The following is a 23,372-nucleotide window of genomic DNA, read 5'->3' on the forward strand; positions in this document are numbered from 1 at the left end:
TGCTGCCCACGCTGCTTTGGATGCAGCCCAGGACACGTTTGGCTCTCTGGGCTGGGAGTGCCCATGACTGGGTCATGTCCAGCCTGTCACCCTCCAGCACCCCCAAGTCCTTCTGGGCAGGGCTGCTCTGGGTCTGTTCATCCCCAGCCTGTGCTGATACCGGGGGTTGCCCCAACCCAGGTGCAGCACCAGCACCTGGTCTTGTTAAACCTCATGAGGTTCCCATGGACCTGCTCCTGGAGCTTCTCCAGGTCCCTCTGGATGGCATCCTGTCCTTCAGTTGTGTCAGCTGCACCACTCAGCTGGAACATGAACCACCAGAGGAGGTTGTGACTCAGACCTTGCAGAAGGGCTTACAGTAGAGAATGTGACTCCACTGGGAGGTTACAGCAGTGTGCTGGAAACAACATCACTGGTAGTAGATTTGCATCTGCTCATGGCACTGGTCTGGTAGCAGTTTTCAAAATGCTAAATTTGCAAAGCAATACATGGATAGGACACAGATTTACTTGCCCAATCTGGCACACTCTGAGCTCTCTTTCCACTGCAAAGAGGGCAGAATGGATGTAAGAATCTCATCCTTTCTTTGGAACTGACATGTGGCAAATAATACTTCTGGAGAGGGAGAGATTTAGAAGAACAAATTCCTTTGACTGCCACTCATCTCCACTTATGCTGCCTGTACCTAAACCTTTCAGCTTCATAGCAAGATGTTTTAGCTGCATCTCTAACTCCCAGTGCCCACCTCATAATTTTACCCTTTCAACACACACTTAAGATGGTTTAGGTTGATTATAGAAGTGCAGCAGCACATGAGTGAGTGAGAGAAAGATGCAGAGAGATGATAAGAGCCTGCAATTATGTGAAGGGTTTAAATGCTGAGGAGACAAGGAATATATAAAGCATGAAACATGGACTAGAACTAGGGTGAATGAGACATAACTAAGAAAGGGGAACACCCAATAAATTCTGTGGAAAAGTTTGCCAGACAATGTAATTATTAAATTGGGAGAGACTCTTCTAGGAGAAAGATTTCTCAGTTGGAAGGTTCAAGACTTCAATAGTTTCACAGGGAACAATTTCAGATTTGTGGTGACTGCAGGACTGTCTTTTCTGGCTTCTCTTTGTATGTCTGCATACACAGAGAGATTCATAACTGCACAGACATTGATAACAACACATGGCTCCTTTGTGACAGTGACTCCTTCATGGCAGTGATTTTCATCATATATTGCATGTTTGGCATTCTCATCTCATCAGGACTTCTGCCCATCAACAAGACTCTGCTGCAATGCTGCTTATATTTCTAAAGACCATATAGCTCCAAACAGCTGTTGTGAGACAAAAGAAAACCTGTCAGAATGGCATTTTCTTCTTATTCTTGAAAAAGTTTCTTTCAAAGACTACACTGGCCTGAGGCTTAAGAGAGGTAACATTTGGCTCTGTGCTTGGACAGATTTTATATGTCAACATCCATTGGATTTAGAAATAGCAGATTTTAAGTGAGAAGTTGCTCTGAAATCTGCTAGGCCAGGATATACTGTATATAAAATTGTTTGGTATATTATGAAAAAAAAAATTGATTTTATTAAGACATTTACAGAAAAAAAATCATAAACTGAAAGGTTGAATTAAAAAATTACAGAGAAGACCTGATCCTACACATTTGCAATTTCTGAATGCATTGCTAAATAGTGTAAGTAATCTGAAGTCTGTTGCAATAAGTGTTATATGCTTTAAAGCTTTTAAAGAATCATGGCTATATTTTTAAGCTTTTGTAATTTTTTAGTCAAAAGCTGAATAGCAGTTGTGAGGCATCATAAGATCACAGTGTGATTTTTTTGTTCACATTTTCACCATGCAGAGGTAAGGACTCATGGTCTGATTTCGGCTGCAGTCGTCACAGCATCTTGTTGAACAACACATCCATTTTTGCCTGTCTCATATATATATATATATATATATATATATATACACAACTCTCTATATATATACAGGCATACATATATTTAATTTTGCTCTCCTATTTATAATCATACACATTCAGGCTTCATACTCCTGTGTGTTCAGGCTGTTCTGGGGAAGAGATCACGTCCACTGCAGATCTGTGCTCTCCAACACCCTGTGTTTTTCTTGTCTCTGGGGTCACTCCCAACAGTTAAGTCGTGAGAAATGTACACAGCATGTGGGGGCCCTGGTCAGTCAGAGCTAGAGTGTTTTTCCTGTAGATGACATTGCATAACAGACCCCAGTAGGTTTTTGCTTCTCTGGTTTATTTGAGGCTGTGATAACATTTTATTGCAGAAAGCAGAATTATTTTGGCCAAAGGAATAACTTCAGCTGGGCAATTTTCAAGTGGCTACAAGGAAGGAAATGATATTTTGGAATTACATACGGTATGTTGTGCCCTTTTCATTTGACCTTGCAGTATATGGGAGTGTGTTGGTGTGTGGACTGATGAGTTATCAAGTGCCTCAGGATCCTAACTGTGAATCCTGTTGGATTAGAAATGTAAAACTTGAGTAGATAGTAGAGAAAGCAAAAATTTAATTAGAAAGTAAACAAGAAAATACAAACTGTTTCATAGATTTTTCAGTGAGAGCTGGCTCTGTCTCAGTTTCAAGAGTCTGTCTCTCTCTAACCAGAGGGAATGTAGGATGTGTCAGAAAGAGTTTGATTGGGGAGGAATTCAATGCAGCTATCAGCAGTAGACTTCTATGTAAATACTGCAACACCTCTGAACCAAGCAACAGCTGAGATAACACTGTAAACTAATCTCTAGTGCTGGCAAAGCTGGTCAATCCTTTACATTATGTGGTTTCTGTAGAAAAGATGTGCCAGGGAAAAAAAGCAGCAGATTTAAACTATATATGGCAACTTACCATGGGGTAAAATACACTGACTTTTTAAAACTGAAAGCAGCATATGGTATTTTTTTCTTTGAAAGGATGTATATGCTTAGAAATCCTTGCATATATATGAATTCTTGTATAAATAGGCATTGCTATCACCAAAGTATTTCCAAGTGTCTGTTAGGTGTGCCCGATCAATTTAGATAAATATATACTCACTTGGGGTCCTTATCCCACCAACATTGATTTTGGTTGATTTTCCATCAAGACAAAGCAAACAAAGAGCCAAAGTTTGTCCAGAGCAGAGGCACTGAAGCACAGTGTTTTGCTGCTTTGACCCTTTGAGGTCACTGCAGTTCACAGTCCTACACAGCCTTTCTTAGGTAGCTAAGAAAATGAAAAAAACAATATATATATATATTTTATATATGTGTATATATATATATATACACACACAGATAAATACATGCATATAAAATATAAATGTGCATATATATTTATATATACTGATGTGTTCAATATACATGCGCAACTCTGTACACAAATGGCGTCTCACCTGGAACAGGTTCTCTTTCCTCATGGCATTTAAAGAAAAGCAGGAGCTATTAATACCCAAGAAGCTTGCTGCTGCCATCTCTTTCAGAGTTGTGCTCATAATTGGGCACAAACCCAAGATAAACTGGGGTTGGGGTGGAGCTAACCACCTCATTAATTGTGTTGGAAACAAGGAAACTGATTCCACCACAATCTCTGATTTCAGAAGAAATTAAAGTCTGAGGGTCTCTGACGCCCCCTTTGGATGTGGTTCAGAAACAAACAGCGATTTCCAGTTGTTGCATGCTTTGTCAGAGCTAAACCACCGCGCAAAGATTGCTCTTCCCCCAGCATTTCCCAAAGCCCCCAGACTGCAGGCTATGCAGCACTCACAAGCTCTTTCCTTCCACATAATTTAAGATGTATATACCCATGTGATGTCTGCCAGCCTTTGTATGGCATCTCATAAACTGGACCAGTGTTTAAGCAGTTGATCCACTTGAGTGTTCCCCTCTTGACTTTGAATCTCACCATTCCCTTCTGTCCTGAACCTCAATCCTCCCCGCTGCATCCGAGCATTCTTTCACAGGCAGACATGGGGCATTTTACAAGCTGAGCTCCTGGAGGACACTGTACTCCACATTATAATGAGTTTCTCTGGGACATGAGTTGACAATCTCTCCTTTCACATACCAGGCCAAACCCACTCAAGGGATGCCTCTCCAGTCTTTCTATTTTTAACAAACAAAAAAAAAGTCCTGAAGACACATGGATTTTCTAGGTTCCACCGCTGAAACAAATTATCAATGCGGATGTTTCAACAACTGAGCAGGAAAACAACTGTCACATTACGTTAATACCATAGCTGGGTTTTGTCCAAGCTATTCCCATATCTCGTCCTCTTGCCCTAGACATACCACTGTCTCTTGCTGATCTGGTGTGCATTAAAAGAGCAAAAATGAGGAGTGTAAATATATGCATATTAACATAAATCAACAACATCCCATTTTGTGCTATAGATGTCAGCCAAAAGCAGAGAAAAGGGTGATTTTTGCAGCATGTGCTCATCAAAGTTTAAAAGAAATTGAATGTGCACTGCTCCTTCCTAAGGCAACACAGAAAGCAGATGCCGCCTCCACGCAGGAGAGGAGCTTCAGTTGTTGGCACAGAAGTAACCTCATCACTCGTTGATTAAATAGAAGCTCGACTGGCCCTTTTTTCGGTAGAAAAAAGAAAAGCCGGGGGAGAAAACACCCGTGCGGCTTCCCTCGCACCCTCCGCCAAGCCCGAGCATCACGAGTTTGAGGCGCCGCACCCAGTCGGGCACCGGCGGGAGCTGACCCCGGGGGTCGAGTCGGGCTGCCGCTTCTTCCCGGCCTCTCCCCAGCCCCTTCCCGGCCCCTGGCCGGCGGCGCTGACCCCCGGGGGCTGCGCTGGGCTCCCTATTTGGCCATGCGGCAGCCGGGGCCGCGCTGCCCCGCGCCTGCCTTACATGGGCCGGGCGGCCGCGGCGCGCCGGGGCTGGCCCGGCTCCATTCATGGCTGCGCGGCCGCTCAGTGGCGCGGAGCCGACCAAATAAGGAGAAGGTGGCTGCCCCGGCCCGCCGCGGCCCCGGGCTACGCTGGCCCTCGGGGGGTATAAATTGGGGCGTCTCCGCCGAGCCAGCACCCAGGGTCTCCTCCGCCGCCGGTGCTGGTCTGGTGAGTAGCGCGGCGGCACCCGCAGCCCCGAGGGGCGGGCGGGGAGGCATTGGGTGGGATGGAACGGGACGGGATGGAATACATGGGAGGGATGGACGGACGGGAGGCACCACCGGGCGGCGGACGACAGTCGTGCGGGTGCACCCGGAGCTCGGGCCATGCAGGTCCCGGCTAAGCGCTGCTCCTGCCGGGGACACCGCCCGCCCCCGCCCAGCATCGGCCGCCGCGCTCCGACGGGGTGCGCCCCTCGCCGCCCGCGAAGCGCTCTGGGCAGGACAGATCGCGGCGACTCAAAAAGCTTTCCCTCCCTTTTCGATCTGAGGCCAGAGTGTGAAAAACATTTATAACAAGAGGGATCCCCTACTGACGCCCTAATTGAGTGTCTTGCAAGCTGGGGCGTCTTTTAAAGCGCGGAGAAGAAAGAGCCTGACGGACCCCGTTTAGAGCCCCGCCTACGAGCAGTCGAGCATCCTCCCGGGACAACTCGAATTTCCCGCTCCCGCCGCAGCGAACCGGTGGTGCCCTCCGGGACGGCGGGCGGGAGGGCTCGGAGAGGCGGCCCGCGGGGCTCTGAACGTGGCCACCGTACTATTTTCCAGGTTCGTGCTTCCTTCCGAAGATGTGTGACGACGAGGAAACCACCGCACTGGTGTGCGACAATGGCTCGGGGCTGGTCAAGGCGGGCTTTGCCGGAGACGATGCCCCCAGGGCCGTTTTCCCGTCTATCGTCGGTCGCCCGAGGCACCAGGTAAATTCAGAGGCAGGACCGAGCATCACCCTCTCTCTAGGCTTCGCCTTCACTTTCGTCTTCCCTCAGTTCTTCTGCCCTGTCTCAAATACCCTGCTCTGTTGCCTGCTTACCTCTTGCGACAGTGGTGATTCATTCCCTGGTCTGGCCAGTGTTTTCTTAACGTCCCTGTTTGGCTGTCTCATACGTCCTTTTTCTCCTACAATTTCTTTGGTAAAAAGTTCATAATGCTTTTTTTTTTTTTTTTAATGAAAACATTTTCAGTTTGTATTTTTTTATCTTGGATAAATTACTGCTGAGGCTGCATAGTAATTTGAAGTATCTCCAATCACTAGAATGCTAATTTCCCTCTATATTTTCCTGTTTACAAATTCCTTTTCCTGCTCATGATTTTGTGCAGTTTAATTTTTGGACAAGAAAGAAACAATGGAAAATAAGAGCTGTATTATAAATGGGAGAAAATCCATTCATCTCATGGAAAGAAAAAAGATTTTATGAAAGCATCTCAGATTCTGTTGACTTAATATTTTAATAATGTTAAATTTATTTTCCCACAGCCTTTCAGGGGTGTGACTGCTTGTACCTTTCTTGAAAATAAGATAGTTAGAATCGCAGAATTGTAGAATATCCTGTCTTGGAAGAGACTAACAAGGATTATTGAAGTCCAGTTCCTGGCCCTGCATGGGACAGCCCTGGGAGTCACACCATCTGCCTGAGACAGTTGTCCAAATTCTTCTTGAACCCTGTCAGGGTTGGTGCTGTGACCACTTCCCTGGGGAGCCTGTGCCAGTGCCAAGCACCCTCTGGGTGTAGAACCTTTTTCTAATATCCAGCCTAAACCTCTCATGACTCAGCTTCAGGCCAGTTGTCTGTGATGTAGTTGTTTTGCCTCTGTGATGATGTCTTCCTCAAATAATGCTTTTCTCTGTTTTCTTCCCTTAGGGTGTAATGGTTGGTATGGGTCAAAAAGATTCCTATGTGGGTGATGAAGCTCAGAGCAAAAGAGGTATCCTTACTTTGAAATATCCAATTGAACACGGCATCATCACCAACTGGGATGATATGGAAAAGATATGGCACCACACTTTCTACAATGAACTCCGTGTGGCCCCTGAGGAACACCCTACTTTGCTCACAGAAGCCCCCTTGAACCCCAAAGCTAACCGTGAAAAGATGACCCAGATAATGTTTGAAACCTTCAACGTACCTGCTATGTATGTGGCAATCCAGGCTGTCCTGTCCCTGTATGCTTCTGGTCGTACAACAGGTAAAATAAACAAATAAACACCATTCAGATTCTATTCCCTTTCAGGGACTCTCCTTCCTTTCCATTCCAAATAGGAAAACACACAATAACTCATTCAATTTACAGAAAAATAGGTATTTTTAGTTTATAGCAATTAATGATTACAGTAGCATAAAAGCCAGTACAAAATAGGTCCACGTTGTTTTTTCCACAATTTGCATTGCTTTTGGAGGGGCACCATGGAACTGACTGTGCCACTGATTGTTGTGGTGCAAATGAGGAGACATTCCTGTAGGGATACTGCAGTTACAAAAGTGTTACACCAGCTTAAGGGCTTAAACTGGACCAAAAGATGCTCATTATCAGGTCAAGACAGTCACTATTGCAAATATTCTTTCTGCTCAGTACAGTAGAGGTGGAAGACTGGTTTTATGGATTATCGTAAAATATGTATGTAACAACCGTTCTGTGGGAAAATTCGCACCCCACGGGAATGTCCAGGCAAGCAAAGGCAGAAAGAATTAGAAAGATCTTTGTGACTGAAAAAGAGTTATGCTACTTTATATTGCTTGAAAAGTCCTTCATTTTGTTGTTTCTTGCTACTTCCTGTGTAAACGGGCTCTGAGCATTTGCTAGGTGATTCCAGTTGCTCTCTGCCATGTCTCTCCCAGGTATTGTTCTTGATTCTGGAGATGGTGTCACCCACAATGTACCTATTTATGAAGGGTATGCTTTGCCTCATGCTATCATGCGTCTGGATCTGGCTGGCAGGGATCTGACTGACTACCTCATGAAGATCCTCACGGAGCGTGGCTACTCCTTTGTGACAACAGGTCAGTCCTTCAGCTTTTTTTTCTCTCCTGTGAAAATCCTCACATCTCTCTTGGCTGATCATCTCTAGTATTGTGCTTATCTAAAGCTTGATTTGATTCTCATATACCTACAGCCGAACGTGAGATTGTTCGTGACATCAAAGAGAAATTGTGCTATGTTGCACTGGACTTTGAGAATGAAATGGCCACTGCTGCCTCTTCCTCCTCTCTGGAAAAGAGCTATGAATTGCCTGATGGTCAAGTGATCACAATCGGTAATGAACGTTTCCGCTGCCCTGAAACCTTATTCCAGCCATCCTTTATTGGTAAGTGTTCCCAGGAAATTCTTCTTTCTGTAGGAGGGATGAAAGAATCAGAAGATTTGGAAGGTGCCCCACTCCTCTTCCTGCTTACCTAAATTTGGCACAAAATCAGACATGAATGAATAATGATTTAGATCATTTGGTTCCTGTAAGATGGGCTTGAAGTGAGCTCATCCGGTAATTAGCTGAATTCCGGGCTCTTGTTGCAAGTTTTAGATCAAGCTTTAGGGTCACAATTTTTTAATGATGAAAAACATACAGTTACAATATCATCATCAAGGAGTTGGACTCCATGATCTTTATGGGTCCCTTCCAACTCAAGACATTTTATGATTCTGTGTCACTGATGGCAAGAATAGCCTTCAGTGCTGTATTTGTAAGGCTTATGCTCAAAACAGTATCTATTTCCATGAAGAAGTAAAGTGTCAGAGAGGGGAAGGACATGGAGTGAAGGTGTGTGTATATTTATATACACTGTAATTAGCATTGCCATGGTCAAGATGGTAAGACATGCTGGTTGTGCATGCAGCTGACGGATACAGCAAATGTTTATATTCTTAAGTCCCAAGCAGTACATGCAGTTGTTCATCAGCTGACATCTTACTGTGGATCCAGTGTCAGCCCTTTCAGGAAACACCTGTTAAAATTAACAAATTGGAATGCAACCCACAAACACTTGCTTCTTGTTTCTTTTTTCTGACCATCAAGTGCTGATATCTTATTCTGTGTCATGGTTGTGTCTTGCCTTGATGATTCTGAATAGTATAAACTATATTTTGAGTAGACTGAAGAAGTTACTATTGTCTTCTTTAGTTCTACTTCAATTATTATTATTGTCTTCATTTGCTGTCTTTACTACATTCAACTAATGCTTTTAGTGAGACTGACATAAACTTATACTCACTTTTTCTGCTCTTGAAACCCCTCTTCCACTGCCATATACTAAATTAATTTATCTCGCATGTCTACTTGTTCTCTTACTGTTTAATATTTGCAGTCTCTTGCCTTTGCACATGCCTTAGGAGTCTTACCTTTTCTAACAAATAATGTTCACTTCCTAAGTTGGTTTTGCAATCTTTACATTTTTCTGTAACACTTTATAATCAGGAAGCATTTTTGCAAGAAAAGGGCCATAGAAGTTCATATTAATGATGATGAGAAATGCCTCAGTTTGATTTCATGGAGACCTCCTGTATAATTCACTGGCCTACTGTCTTTTTTTTTTTTTTTGTCAAGGTATGGAATCTGCTGGTATCCATGAAACTACCTATAACAGCATCATGAAGTGTGATATTGATATCCGTAAGGACCTCTATGCCAACAACGTCCTCTCAGGTGGTACAACAATGTACCCTGGCATTGCTGATCGCATGCAGAAAGAGATCACTGCTCTTGCTCCTAGCACTATGAAGATCAAGGTAAGGAATTTGACTCTGTGTTTTAAAACACGGATAAGGATGGAGACAATGTCCTCTTCATTAAACTGGGATATAGGAACAACTCAGAAATGAGCTCAACAGGTGATGGAGAGATGAGCAGAAATTCCATTTAATCAAAATAATTATGCTGGTTAGAAGCAAGTTTTAGAAAAGAAGAAAATATGATTACAGATTCTTTTAATACATTACATGTATTGTAAGAGCTGCTGAAGATCAATACCATTATAGAAAAGTTTTTAACTTGCTTAAGGAAATATCTGGTGGTGTGTAGCATTGACGATATGGATTCATTGTTCAGAATTCTGTTGCTTTTCTTTATCCTAGATCATCGCCCCTCCTGAACGCAAGTACTCTGTCTGGATCGGTGGCTCCATCCTAGCATCTCTGTCCACCTTCCAGCAAATGTGGATCAGTAAACAGGAGTATGATGAAGCTGGTCCATCCATTGTACACCGCAAGTGCTTCTAAGCACTTTCCCCCTCAATTTACTTCCCAATCAGGATGACGACAATATGCTTCTTGGAGTCTTCTGGCAAACCTTCCTGAACTCTTCAGTCATTGTACAGTTTGTTTACACACTCGTGCAATTTATTTGTGCTTCTAATATTTATTGCTTTATAAATAAACGAGATCTGGGACTTGCAACCTACAAATTATTGTCTTTTGTTTTATTTGAAGTATTTTTTGGTCAGAAAAATGAGACTTAACCCCTGGGATTTGGAAACTACCATCAGACCTATGAATACTTCTACTGCATCCTTGTCCTAACTCATGTAGGCATGTTTGGTCATGGTTTTCTATTAGAAGAATTTACACTTTATAGTTTTAATTTTGAAACTTGGAACAAAAGAAGCAATATATTTCAAGGCTTATAAAGAAAAAGCCTTAGGGTAGACCCAGTAAGTGGTACAAGTGAAAGGAAACCTCTCATACTCACTCAGTTTAGAAAGATTCTTCTATCACATTTATTGTAACCCAGACATTTTAATATTCATTTATTAAAAGCCAAAGCTTCTGTAAAAGAATTATGTTAATACAGTTAGAATGTGATTTATAAATAATTAGCTCAATCCTAAAGAGTCATGCAATTGTTTTCTGTGGGCTATAAATATTTATGACAAAACATTAATTGAAACTGACAGCTTACTCATCTTCCCCTCTCTCTTCAAAGCCACAGATAAAGTGAAGTCTTTACTGTAGTTATGCACAAGAATCAAACTTTTGCTGTATAAACAGACAATTGTTACAACCACAATTATTTTCACATCATCATTCTTAGGCAATTTTTAATCCTTAATCTTTGCTATCCTTGTTATTTGACCTAGATACTACAGTCATAAACTGCACACTTTCCATGGGCATTTGCGTTCCTCACCAAGATTTATTATGACGGGTCTCTTTGATTTCTTTTTTCAAAAAGTAGTAACTGAAAAGGGAAGTACAGAATGATCTGGGACATTTTCATAAAAGTAACGGAACCAGTCAATGTCATAGTTTGAACCATGTATGGACTAGAATACGTCTAAGTTTGTTTTAGGAAATCAGTTAAAGCATGTATCAAACTGTGTACGTAGTTAGCTGAGTTTTATCGGAGCTGTTTGATGAGACTTTATTCTAATTTTACAATCCAATGCTAATTAAAAAAAAAATAGTTTACATTTGTTGGGAATCTTTCTGTTCCTCTTTGCTTCTATTTCCTATTTTATTTTCTAAAAGGCATTAAAAATAGTCATTAGATGTGATCTGTAATTATATAGAACTAATTTATTCTTTCAAAAATGTGAAGATATAGTTAATGTTTGTCCCCAATTTACTTGTCTTTAGAAGGCATTTTACTGGGGGACCACTGTAATTTCCTACCATCCCCTTGCAATTGAAATATTTAAATAATTCTAGATATTTTTGGGGTTGGGCAGAGAAGTTGGATGGAATTGTCAAATATAAAAAAATTTAAACATGTATGACATGTAAAATATTTTACAATTTGGACATTAAATATTTTAGGCACACATAAAAGAAATTTTAAGAGTATGAAAATATAAACATAAATGTGAAATATTCTAATACTGCACACAGTATTACTGAAATGTTGCTGCAAATAGGCCTTTTCATAATAAAATACAGTTTTATTAACCTGTGGATCTATTAAGGCAGTCAACAGCCTCCACTTTTCTCAAGAAGGTTTCCACAGAAGGTAATTATTCTGAAGTTCACACCATGGAGAAATTCTGCATGTCTTGAAAGCATGGGAACCCTTCCAGATGTCTGACCCACACAGATGTTTGCCAATGACTTTCGTATGTTGTTGTTTAGAACCATTGCACTTTTTTCTCTTGACTTGCTTGCTAATTTGAAAGATTTGGCTGGGCAGAAAGGTTATCCCAGGTATTAGTGTGAATTAATAGGGTAACACTGGACATAAATTGCAACTAATTGGAGCTTAAAATGTTAAGCAGGTATGCGAAGGGCATGCTAAGTCAGCCCTAGTGGCTGCCTGCCTTGACTGGCTCTGACTGACAGGTCAGGAATGGCAGGCAACAGTTGGCACCACATTCACAGCTCTGATCAGGGATTCACCACTGAGCATATGGGAATGAGCAGGGAATTGAAGGAAGCCACTGATTACAGGACTGATGGAAAAATTCCTTCCACGGGCATTTTGGGATTTGTAATTCACAGTTTGTGGAAATGGATATGAGCAGCAAGGATTGCACAAAATAGTCATGTGCTTGCATATAGGTAGGACAGGACTAAAAAAAGTATCAATGCCTTATCATTTTCCTCCTCTTACAGCATTTTTCCAGATGCATTCATTTTTTGTGCAATAGTCCCAAATTTGTCCATTGAAAATGATGTATTCCCACTCAATGCAGTGAAAACTAGTAATTCATTTAAATGGGAATAATAACTATTTCTGGAACAAAACTAGATCTAATTTGATTGAGAGGAATTTGAATATTAAGTCACATAATCTAGGATTCAAAATACTGATAAGAGCAGCCACTATTAAACTTTGCCTTCTGGTTACATTTTACAAGACTTAATCTGTTATACATTTTGCATGCAAAATGAGGATGGTGGAATGGGATGCAGAAACTAAATATATACAGACTATTTTGGATATTTCCTTGAAAAAGGTAGATTAGAAAATATCTGTACCCAAACCCTGTTGTGGTCAACAATCTTCACCTCTGAAACACCTCAGCTAGTGAAGACACTGACTGTAATTTGAAGACTAAAGGAGCACAGCTAACCTTCAGTGCTTTTGATGAGATGCCCTTTCAGTGGAAGAACAGGAATTAATGTTTAGCCAAATTACAGATTCAACACACACATTTTGAAAAGCAGTGTGAATGTGTGGCAAAAGGTCTGTCTGCCTCACTGAAGGGTGTCTGGTTATTTGACTTTGCAGCTCCTTACAGTTTTGTATGTAAAACGGAGTGGAAGGAATTCTGTGGAAGTCAGTCTGACGTGATTTTTAAGCTACATAAAGAAGCTTTATTCAGTAAGAAGGGCTAAATAGTATTAAGAAATACTGACATACATCAGTAAGAGCTGAGACAAAATCTTATTGCCTGTTCTGGCAGCCAGAACAAACACTGCCCAAACACTTACACTTTTGACTGAAGGGCACTGAGGTATTACCACTGTTGGCTGACCCTCAGGTCCTACAGAAAATTTTCCCTGTAGACTGACAAGCTTGCTGGCATTTGAGGAGTATTGAGAATTATGATCAAAACACAAGGCTTTTAATATCTATATTAAGTATGTGCAAAGTGATTCTGCTTAAAAAGATGGATTTTTTTTCCACAAGAAATAAGGAGATGTTTCAGAACTCATTTGTTTGTGCTTAAAGTTTCCTTAAAAACTGGTAGTAGAGTGAAATATTTGATGGAGTTGTCTACTTTGTACTAATCTTCTCTTAAGAGAGGCTGTTTTAGCTAAAGCTTTGAGAAAGCCAGCCTGAGGGAAAGCACTAATAGGAAAATTATTGGCTTGAATACTTGAATTCTGTAGAATGATAATTTTTTTTTTTAATATGGAATGAGAGGGTTTTATACTTTGAAATCATTAAGTGACTCTAAATATATGTGGCAGTCAGATTAATCTACAATGCTAACACTAAAATAGAAAAATAAAGGAATAAAATCCTGCTGGCTGGATAACTGCATATGAGGCCTAGGCAGAGATTGATGCTTGCTTCCAATAACAGCTGAATCCTGTCCTACCCTGAAGCAATCTGTGACAGAAGCCTCTGTCATTATCAAGACACAAGAAAGAGAATAAAATATTATAAAATTGAGTGATTTGTAAATCTCACTCATTACATTTCAGAAAGAAGCAATTCAGGCAGCTAATACCCTACCAATTACCTTTGTTTTTTATCCTGGGGATAGCTACAATTGCTGAAACAAAAATGTAAGCAATCAGAAATGTTAATTATTGGAAGAATGTTATAATGCTGTTATATATTTAAAGGATGGATCTAATTCATGATTGAGCTGTTCTTTGTGAATAGTATTGGATGAAATTGATATAGTAGGGATTAGCACAAATCAATATATCTGGTAGCAATTTTATATTTCATTATAAAGGTAGAATTCACAAAATACCATGTATGTTATCTACCAAGTACAGGGTAGTATGCTCTTGTAGAGGAGATGAATTGTATTCTAGAAATATTTTTTAACCAGGAGATACATATTCATGCAGAGAAAAAAAGTAGATGAGGCATAGCTTAAAGCTTTATTGACATAGATTTGTATAACATGTAAATGATATAATAAGTCTGGGAGGGTACCAAATAAGATGAAGGTAGAAAGAGCTTAAAGATTAGTTCTGAGTCTCTAAGCCCCTCAGGTTTAGATCACCAGAAAGGGTGATTAACATTATCATTGACATTATCATTGTCAGTGATGATGAGGACTACATGAGCTTTGTTTCCTAAGGATCCCAAATGCCTTAGGAGTTACATTGTGGCTTCTGGACATGCTTTTGCAAAAAGGTGATGCTCAAAGGGAAATTAAGGAGCTGCTGTATGTCAGAGGGGGCCTCCAACTCCAGCTCTTCTAGAGGGATTGGAAATGCAGCAGCACAGCATCTCCTGGCACACAGGTATTGCCCTCCCACAGCTCTCTGTAGCTGGTTGTGGCTGCCTCAGCTGAGACAGCAAACAGATGAAAAATGTAGCTGATTCCCTTCTGGGAAGGAAAGGGTCTGGGAGGCACATATTGCTGGGCCAGTAGTTGTGGGGAGATCTTCCACAGCATTCAGAAGCACGGCGATTTCACAGAATCTGCTATCGAGGAAAGAAATAACATTTAGGAAATACAAGCCATATCCTCATGTGTATGTAATAAATGGGTTCTGACACTAAATTTCACATTAAATATTTTTTTAAGATTTTGATTATATGGACTGTTTTCAAGACACTGACTTCTATCTTCAAAAACAGTCACTATTTTATATTAAGAAACCCAACCCAAACCAAACCCCAAATGTAAAGAGAATAAGAATCATTAACCTTAAACAAGAAAATTTTCTACTTTGGGTCTGTGTGTATATGTGTGTTTACAATGCTCTGAATCTCTGGTAAGTCAAAGGGGAGAAGAGTTCTTGCAGAAATAGATATCTCAGCAGATTTTAAAGACAAACCAATGAACAAGCCATAAGGAAAAAAACACTTTACTTCTTTATCATGAATTATATCTTGGATTTAGCACCTTAACTGAGTGATCCTTCCTTGCCATGGAACACCACCTACAAGAAAATGTTTTCCAGATAAATCAAGGCCATTCTGTATGTGTAACTTCATTTTGAGTAAAAGATTAAAAGGAGTCATCTCCTTCCCATTCTTCTCTTACAGGTTAATCAGCAGACATTTTTCTTGTGCTAAACTTCTAACTTCATTTTCTAATGTTATAGTTTCACAGTTTTTGAGTACCTGATTATTGAAATTAATGTCATAAACCAGCTGAGTTAGTAATTCAGCATTGGTTATGAATTCATGTTCATTACCATACTGTTCCCCTCATTGTTAAAGCACTGGACCCATAGCAGACAGCCTGTTTGGATATGCAGAAATGTGAAAGATACAATCTCTCGTTTTATTCTTACAAGTGCTTAATGATCCATATTTAAAAAGTAAAATGTGTGTTCAGGGATGAATATGTAGTAGCTATTTAATGTATAACTTATTGAATGTCCCAATCCATTTTCAGTTACTACAAAATGCCCAGATATACCTTTAACTTGTAAGAGAAGGTATTGAAAAAAACAGAAGCTTTAACATGTGATGCAATAATTTACGAAAATTATCTTAGGCCTTACTAGTCTTAGTGGTGTGGAAATAATTTCAGATTTATTTTTAATTGAATTTGAGCTCTCTTGTGCATCTCAGCTCTGTATGGCAACCAGGCAAACTGCAGTAATGCAGCAGCTTCTGGTCTTTTGCCCCTACACTTTGACAGCTAAACTGAATGGAATTTGAAAGAGACTTGCATGGAATTGATATCTTCACTGTGCATAGGAAAATGAATTATTATGCTATTGATGGTGATATTTTCTCTCTTACACTTTTTTCTGGATTCTCCAATTCTTTTCTGTAATAGCATATATATACACACACACACACACACATGCACACAGAAATATATTTATACATATTTGTGCATATATATGCATGCAAATATTTTCCCTAAGCTTTCTCTTTAACTTTACAATGGAAGTGCATCCCTGACTTGGTAACAAGTTTCAAAGGCCACGTCTGTACCACACAGCAAATGAGTACTTCTCTGTGGAAAATTAGCATAGTTGCACTTGGAAAGGAAAATACTTCTGGTCAGAAATATCACAGAGGTATTTTAGTAAGACAAAACTATGAATATTTTGTAGCCTTGTTCCTAAGACAGAAGTTAATTCCTGATTTATTTCTGTGCTCAGAGGAAAACCTCAGAACTTTGGAATTCTGAGATCAGAATTTAAGTGTTCTTAGTGACAATGTGAAATACTCTTTCATTCTTACAATCTACAGTCAAAAAGTGCCACAGAGATAAGATTTTCAGATGTAACCTCAAAAAATTATGTACTGCTGAAAGTGTAAAAAGTGCCCATAGAAAACTTTTGCGATGTCTGGAGTCACATTCTGCATTTTAATGGCTGCAGCAACAGTTCTGTAGACTTTTCCTTCTGATGAAACATACTGTCATGTGTTGTCATCAAACTTTTTCTACCGTTTCACTTCAACTAAGATAATGAATTCTGTCCATTGTATTGGCACTTAACAGAAATAGGAAACTACATTCTGACCTTATTTTTGTAAATAAAAAACCACATGAAATCATCAGGAATAGTAATTATCCTACAGGCTCTTTTTTTTTTGCAGGAGACATGCAGAGTTCTATTGCTTATACAAAGCAAATATCTTGCTATTGAAAATGCTGTAAGGGTATTTCTTGTATAAGAAATTATACAGAGATAGTGATTGTGAAATCTCCTAATAGGGTCATGTGGTGACAGAGGGACAGTGGGTGCTATTAAAAGCTTGACTTTTATCACTCACAGTGTTTAAATTTATCATGGAATTTGTGGCATTTGCCAAGCTAATTATAGAGAATGCCACAAATACCACTGAACAGATAAATACTGCTGTGCAAAACCCAACAAATTACTGGTGGTTCTTGATAAACCTACAACACTCTCCATTCTGGAAATGCATTGCAGGTGCTACTGGCTGAAATTTCTCAGTATGAAAAAAAACCCAACCAAAAAAAAAGTTTGTTACAGTTTTCTTTTCCTTTATCTTGACTATTTAGACTAAAAGGTTTCATGTATAGGAAATTTTTCAGTGTAACTGTCTGTAGCCTCCAAAGCAACGGAGTCCTTATCAAAGTTTAAGTGTCCTAAAGCTAGCAAAAAACAGATCATGGAGTAACACTTTGTGCTACAGTTTAGTGGTGATATTTGGGCAAAGGTTGGATTTGATAATCTTGGAGGTCATCTCCAACCTTTATGATTCTATGATGCTATGGCATATCATCCACACAGACAAAATGTACATGACAGTACCTCAATTTTATGAAAGGTTCCATTGGAAAATACATTATGTAACTTGTGACGAACAACTGTGGAATTCCTGTTGGAAAAAAACTTTTCTGCAGAAAGTTGTTCTCTAAGACTCTGAGCTTGAGAGATCTGTCTAAATCCTGAAGGACAGAATTGATATAATCAATCACGCTGCACACTTGCTCTAAGAAACACACAGGAGTCAGCATTATTTTCTTTGCAATAACTGCAGAAAAGACATTAAGATAATATAATATTTAATGGAGCTATATTTTCTTCATCTAACAGAGCAGCTTTAATGGTTGGTGGTCAAGGAGATAAAGCCTTATCCATTGTCTTACAAGTTTAGGTTTATTGAGTCTAGGCACCCAAATCCAATTTGTACCTTGGAAGATACTGTGTCTTGACTTCTCTTTCCCAAGTTTGCAGTGTGGACTCCTCTCAACCCACACCAGCAGGTGCAGTTCTGTCCCTGCTTGGCTGGAGGAGGTGTTGTGGTGCTAAAGCATTAATTCTCACATGTGTAAATTGTGCAAAGGGTACTTTGCTACAGCTTAAGAAATTGAGGCAAAAACTTGAAAGAATGTGTCCTTAGTTGTGACCCAGTTCTTCATCTTTGGCAATGATGTGTGCTTGATTCCTTAATGGGATTCTAGCCTCGTAGGACAGACCTAAGCCTAGAGTTAGATAATTTCCCTGCCATGCAGGTATTGATACTGGCTATTTGATTATCTCTTAAGTTTTTGAAAGTATCTGGTTACAGCAGATGGCACTGAAGAGTATATAATGAAATTGTTGGGCTATCAACAAGACCTGTGTGTCACAAGTCACTCCTGCTGTTAGTTCACAACATGAACTCTTCACATTCATTTGCTATTATCCTCCGAATTCTTTCCAAAACCACAATTTGCCTGTTGAAAGCAGTGCAGGGAAGTAGGCTAGGGAAAGAGGGTACTGTATCCAACTTCAGCCATTTCTATCATGATATAAAATTTACACAAATCTTAGGCAATTTGACCTCTTGAAAAATCTCTTTAAGAGTCTAATGTATTTTGCTTCAGAGAGTATTTCTGTGGAGGACTAGAACTTCAGCTATAACTTAAACACAGAACAAAAAGGCTGCACAATATTCTTAGGTCATTAAAAAAAAAAAAAGGAAAAGAATAAAAGGCCAAAATCTCCGGTCAGATAAATCTAAACACAGCTCTTGTTTTGAGGCTGATGGTTCTAGTAGGGCTGTCTAAAGTAGGTGAGGGTATGGCTATTTTCCAAAACAGTGTTGTTTTTTTGGTTTTTTTTTTTTCCATGCTGTAAATCTCCAGTGCATGTTTCTATTCAACCACTGAATATAGCAGCTAAAAAGAATCAAGTGGATATACCCTTTGTCTTTGTGAAAGGGCACTTTGTGTTGGAATTTCACACTGTGTGTTTCAATCTAGATTCTAGTGCAACCTGATGCATATCTCTGAATATGGTATTTTTACTTTCTGACTTCTGAGAAAATGATTTTAATAATAAATATTGTACGTAAGAAACACTTTTGTGTTCTCTTAAGTAAGAAGGCAATAATATCCAGTCACAGAAGACCACTTAGAATTTGCGTTATGTGCTTCTTTAACTTTGCCTTTTCTGTGTATATTGTGATTTGGTTTTCTTATCTACACATTCACTTAATTAAAAATAAAAATAGTTAACAAGTTAATTGCAGCCATTGTAGCAGCATGCTTGATTTATTTCGGAGGCAGCTGTGATAGGTCTCTGCAGGACAATCATCATGCCCTGTGAAGCAAGTATGTTGGCACTTCCTAGTTTTGGAAAGACTGTTTTTCCCTGCTGCTGAGAAAAAGAACAATTAAATATCTTTAATTCTTTTGCTATATATGTTTGATATGTTTCTCTGACCAACCAGTGAAAAGAAAGCATGTCATCTTATTTATGATGCCAAAATCAATGTCTTTACATTATACTTCCTCCCATCCCCACGCCCCCCCACCCCAATCTTAAAAACTGAAGAAAATGGCATTATTGAGAAGGACTGATTGTAAGAAGGGGAAACTCAGACATTTTTCCCTGTTTGAGAGTGCTTCTACAATCGTGGTGCAGGTAGGAGGCTTGCCACCCAATTTAGTTTTGCTGGCCTCATTGTGTGTCAGAGTGAAACATGTGGTGTTAAGTTGTATTTTCCATTCAGCAGAAGCTGTGCCTACACTGTGTGTATGACTCATCTGCCTGTCGAGTTGGTGTTCTTTGGATTAATTGATCTATCTTTGAGCTCATGTTTTCTCTCACACCTTGTTTGTTTTTGTGGCAGTCATATTTGGATTTCACACATTTATTTTTGCTGTGCATTGTGCCATCAAACCCAAGGTACAGTTTGCACTGACATTTCAGGTAGCATGACTTTGGACTTTGATAACTAGTTGGTGTAATTAAGCTAAATATGCTTCACAAATATTTATTAAAACCCTGTGGGATTCGCTGTCATTTTTTTTCTCTTCCCCATTGCACTAGCATTCCTGTGAGCCTTTTCCCTTTGTAATACAGTTTCTGTCCCAAGGCTGATCCTTCACACCAAGGAATTTGTTAAAATGATGAAATGTATCAAAAAACTCTAATGAAACAAAGACGAGCAATAATTTATCCATGTTTTTGGACATATTACTGATTGAAATACGTTTTAAACAGAGGAAGCCTTTAAGTGTTTATCAGAAAATACTTGAATCGCCTTGTCTGAATTTTGTCCACTAAAACTGTAGGATGGATATACTTATACAGTGAAACCAGGGCTGGAAATCAACTGATTTCTATTTCTTAAGATCAGGAGAGGGTCTGTTTTGAGAAAACACTGGGAAGCTATGTCTCACCATCACATCCTGAAAATTGTGTGTAATTTTCAACTATTTAAAGCTTTGAAAAATCTTAATTAAATTGAAGGCTTGGGAGCCCTAGTCCTTCTGGCTTTTTGATTCACTGTAACCCCTTTTTTTCTTTTTAGGCAAGGAGAAGTCTCTGGGATGCAACAAGTCCTTCACAGATGCATTCTTAGAAGTTTCTACCAGGAAGAATGTATTTCATACTGCCTTTGTGCAGTAAATCAGGATGGGGAAAGGGAGAGTTACTGTGCCAGGTTAGGAGGTATGACCTCCTTATGGGCTTGAATACAGTCTGAGTTACTCTGCCATGAGGTATTAGTGTGTGAAGTGAAGATACTCTGTACAGGATTATTGAAGAAAATATAATTATTTTATTTCTTTTATTATGTTCTGGCAGATACAAACATACAGACACATACAGATATAAGAGATGCCTCAAAACCTGGAAAAAACCAAAAAACACAGGTAAAACCTGATTTAGTATTGGCAATACATCTTAGAAACTAGAAAGAATCAATAGCTCTTAAAACGTTTATGATATAAAATATTTATCCATTTGCATGTAAATATATGACTTTCTCACACTATTGCATCCTTTGAAGTTCAAGTGACAAATATTTTGAAGACTCTTCGGTTCAGGTTCTGGTTTAGGTGTTCAGCCTCACAAGAGGTGCGAAATGTAGGGTGTGTAATGTAGCCCTCCAGCTTCCCTTGATCCTCAGCAAGGTGTAGAGCTCGGCAAGCACCAGAGGGAAACATATCCAGGGATGACTCAAAGAGGTGCTTGGTGGGCTGGTGGGGTGAGCCAGCCTGCCCACCCCAGGGCCCAGCTCCTGGGAATGTTGTAAAGATGTGGATAGATTAATGGAAGATATGTCTCTCCATGCTGTTTCCCACCCATAAAACAGACACAGTTTTAGATTAATGAAATCATGGACCCAGATACCATGACAAATTTTCTTTTTCTTTTTTTTTTTTCCTATAAATCAATGAGAGCTTGGTTAAGTTTATCAGAGGGAAAACAATCCTCACGTTCTTGCAGGAAAGTGTGAAAGATGTTGCAAACACTGCAGAGCAGAATTTCTAAATCTATAATGCCAAGTAAATACTTGATTCAAACGAGGACAGATTTGCATAGGATGTACATAAATCAGTGCAGCCCTCCAGCAACTCTAACCTATGCAAGAAATTATGTGGGTTTCACTGTCATCTAGAAAAATAAACTATAATTTCCAATCTATAGCAACATTACACATAATGCTTATTTGTCTTTTTCTTAAAAGCACAGAAATAAACCACACACATTTGCAGCTGTCCTACAATGCTTTATGAATGACTGAATTTATCTTTTTCTCTCATTGTGTCAGATTCCTGCATTATAGTTGAAAGTACACCATCTCTAATAGATTCTGAAAAATATAGTTATGAGTTGAATATTTCAGAACATGAAAATTTTTGCAAAATCTTTAAGTAAGCATTCAATTTCCTGTGGATAAAAGAAATGGATATTCTGAAACTGAATTTGATTTTGCTCCATTTTGAAATGGAAACATTACAAAAATTTAATTAAATACTCATCCTGGAAATCTTTTTCTTTAGGAAAGATTAACAAATGGTGTTATGAAAACAAAGCATGTTGCACAGGACTGAGCAGATGCTGTTTGTTAGTAACAGTTGTGGAACTCACAAAAATGCCAGTTTAAATCACCACCTGTGAAATTTCAGATGTGCATGACTGGGATGAGTCTGGGAAAGCATTCTGGGTCTATAAATAGGTAATTTCCAGTAAAAGTATGTAGCTCTATATATCAGATTAAAGATTTGAAACTAAAAAACTGATACCACTGAATATTCCTAAACTTACATTAATTTGAAAATAATTTAAAAAAATGTAATGAACTCCACAAAATATGTCAGATTCTTTTCTCAAATCCATGACTATATATTCTTGGTCCATATGTACTAATGTCACTGAAAGCAAAAATTCAATAGCTTTTACCTAGGATCTTACCTGGGACAGTCTAAAATCTTGTGGAATTTAAATATATTTTCACCACAGAACCAAATTAACTCACTTCAGTGACCTCATAGAAGAGGATTCCAAGTGAATTCTTATGGATGGTTTTGCCTTTGCTTAATCCAGACGGACACATTCCTCACATGCACTGTGGGGGACTTTATCCCCTTCTGTGATAAGCAGGTTCTGACTGAGCAGGGCCAGCTTGAGAGGTGGAGCCTGTAGTGGTAACTAATCTGGTGTTAACTTATCAGGTGTTAACTGCTTTTCACTAAAATGTAAATCTCCATGTTTGAAAGTCCCACCACCCACTACTTTCAGTGTGTTTTTTTAACACTCCATTGTACCATTCAATTTTCCCAGAGGCTTGTGCCTGATAGAGAATATGACACACCCAATCCATACGGTACGCTCTGGCCCAGGTGTCTATGAAGTTATTTTGAAAATGAGTCCAATTGTCCAGCTCAATTCTTTTGGGGGTGCCATATCTACACAGGACTTGCTTTTCAAGGGCCAGGATGGTGTTTTGGTCAGTGGCATGAGGCACAGGGTAGGTCTCTAACCATCCAGTGGTGGCTTCCACCATGGTCAGCACATAGCGCTTGCCATGGCTGGTTTGGAGAAGGGTCATGGAGTCAATCTGCCAGGCCTCCCCATACTTATATTTTTACCATTATCACCCACACTGGGAGATACTGTCCATGGTTAAGTCCACCCCTTAGTCATGAGCCAATCTGGATGTTGCATTTCTTCTTCAAGGACC

The 23,372-nt window shown here is 39.5% G+C and overlaps 1 protein-coding gene and 1 long non-coding RNA gene across 2 annotated transcripts; one reads left to right on the top strand and one right to left on the bottom strand.

Moving 5' to 3' along the window:
• Positions 1 to 950: 950 nt before the first annotated feature.
• On the bottom strand, positions 951 to 3,497 carry LOC136291762 (uncharacterized). Its single transcript, XR_010721699.1, has 3 exons — positions 3,409 to 3,497; positions 3,072 to 3,239; positions 951 to 1,331 (listed from the first exon to the last, which is right to left on the bottom strand). It is a non-coding gene; the product is annotated as an uncharacterized lncRNA (long non-coding RNA).
• A 1,508-nt stretch (positions 3,498 to 5,005) lies between these two features.
• On the top strand, positions 5,006 to 10,308 carry ACTC1 (actin alpha cardiac muscle 1). Its single transcript, XM_066188348.1, has 7 exons — positions 5,006 to 5,087; positions 5,687 to 5,835; positions 6,778 to 7,102; positions 7,753 to 7,914; positions 8,028 to 8,219; positions 9,453 to 9,634; positions 9,980 to 10,308. The coding sequence occupies exons 2-7, from the start codon at positions 5,707 to 5,709 to the stop codon at positions 10,121 to 10,123; spliced, it is 1,134 nt and encodes a 377-aa protein (XP_066044445.1). The 5' UTR covers positions 5,006 to 5,087; positions 5,687 to 5,706; the 3' UTR covers positions 10,124 to 10,308.
• Positions 10,309 to 23,372: the final 13,064 nt, after the last annotated feature.

This window comes from Chamaea fasciata, unplaced genomic scaffold, assembly GCF_029207755.1.
Source record: "Chamaea fasciata isolate MVZ Bird 193981 ecotype frontalis unplaced genomic scaffold, bChaFas1.0.hap1 SCAF_7, whole genome shotgun sequence".
Lineage (NCBI taxonomy): Eukaryota > Metazoa > Chordata > Aves > Passeriformes > Sylviidae > Chamaea > Chamaea fasciata.